The 1,703-nt window shown below is 34.2% G+C and overlaps 1 protein-coding gene across 1 annotated transcript in view; it reads left to right on the top strand.

Annotated features, from left to right (window-relative positions):
• Positions 1–1,703, top strand: part of LOC109326344 (zinc finger BED domain-containing protein RICESLEEPER 2-like) — a 4,488-nt gene that overhangs the window by 2,228 nt on the left and 557 nt on the right. Inside the window, exon 2 of the mRNA XM_019559035.1 lies at positions 151–1,570. Coding sequence (XP_019414580.1) covers positions 151–1,570 — 1,420 coding nt within the window. The remainder of the gene's footprint in view (positions 1–150; positions 1,571–1,703) is intronic.

Genomic DNA, 1,703 nt, shown 5'->3' with positions numbered 1-1,703 from the left:
ATATTCAAGAATCTCAATCGGTTGAATTGGGTAAGAGTAACAAACGGTCTAAATCTCTAACTTCTGATGTATGGAAATCTTTCACCAAGATAGGAGTTGGAGATGACGGGATTGAGAGGGCTAAATGAATGGTTGCAAAACCATATATAGATGTGGGATTAGTGATGGTAAAGACTATGGTACATCACATTTACGTCGTCATAGAGGAAGATGTACCAAAATAAGACATGATGATATTGGTCAAATAGTTATGGATAAGGAAGGAAAATTGATGTCTCGAAAGATTGATCAAATGGTGGTACATGATATGTTAGCTTCTGCAATTATTGAACAGGATTTACCTTTTAAATTTGTTGAGTTTAAGAAGATTAGATGCTTAATTAACTACTTGAATCCAGATTCTATTCCTGTTGCGAGAAATACGGCTAAGATTGATGTCATGAGAATCTATATGATAGAAAAAGACAAGCTTAAAAAAGAGATGTCTAGCATTCCTACTAGGATATCTCTAACTTCTGATTTATGGACAGCTTGTACAACTGAGGGTTATGTTTGTTTGACTGCTCATTATGTTGATTCAAATTGGAAGCTAAGAAGTAAAATTATCAACTTTTGTCACATGCCTCCCCCTCATACTGGATCTGAATTGTCTAAGAAGATACTTGAATTTTTGAATGAATGGGGTATAGACAAAAAGATTTTTTCTCTAACTTTAGATAATGCTTCCTCCAATGATGTCATGCAAGAGCAATTGAAAAATAAGCTTATTGTGGAAAACTCATTATTATGTGATGGACAATTCTTTCATGTACGTTGTTCTGCACACATATTGAATCTAATTGTTCAAGAGTGTTTAAAGGTAGCTAGTGATACCCTGTATAAAATCAGGGAGAGCATCAAGTATGTGAGAGGTTCAGAAGGTAGAATGCTCAAATTTAAGGTATGCATTGCGAAGATAGGTGGCGTTGATGCTTCTGTTGGCTTGTGTCTAGATGTTCCTACAAGGTGGAACTCTACTTATTTCATGCTTGAATCTGCTATTAAATATAAGCATGTATTTGAAAAGCTCCACATGTATGATGATAATTATAGATTTTCTCCTTCGGTGGAAGAGTGGAAAAGAGCAGAAAAAATCCATGTGTTTTTGTTGCCTTTCTATCGTACCACAAACTTGATTTCTGGTACATCTTATCCTACTTCCAACTTGTATTTTATGCAAGTTTGGAAAATTCAATGTGTACTCCTTGATACTTTAAGAGATGAAGATGAAGTTTTGAGGAGCATGGCTAATAGGATGGTTAAGAAGTTTGAGAAATATTGGGATGATTACAGTGTTGTACTTGCAATGGGAGCAATTCTTGACCCAAGAGTGAAGTTGGAGACATTGAATTATTGTTTTGAAAGAGTTGATGATTCTACTTTTGAAACAAAGTTGCAGCTAGTTAAGAGAAAGTTGTACATGCTATTTGAACAATATCGTAATACAATTGCTCCTACTTCTATGCAAACGCTGACTTCTGATGCTCCTCAAAAGAAGGCTAAAGTTCAAGACTTAGACTATCTGTTTGATGTAAGTATTTTATACTTTTATGAATTAATGATTTAATTATATTTGTTAATAATATGTTTTATTTCTGAAATATTTAATAGGAACTCGATAGGCACAAGACGCAACTTGCCACAAAAATGGGAAAGTCACAACT

This window comes from Lupinus angustifolius, chromosome LG14 (genome assembly GCF_001865875.1).
Source record: "Lupinus angustifolius cultivar Tanjil chromosome LG14, LupAngTanjil_v1.0, whole genome shotgun sequence".
Lineage (NCBI taxonomy): Eukaryota > Viridiplantae > Streptophyta > Magnoliopsida > Fabales > Fabaceae > Lupinus > Lupinus angustifolius.
The sequence above is the reverse complement of the archived record's forward strand: the minus strand, read 5'-3'. Positions and strand labels throughout refer to the sequence as shown.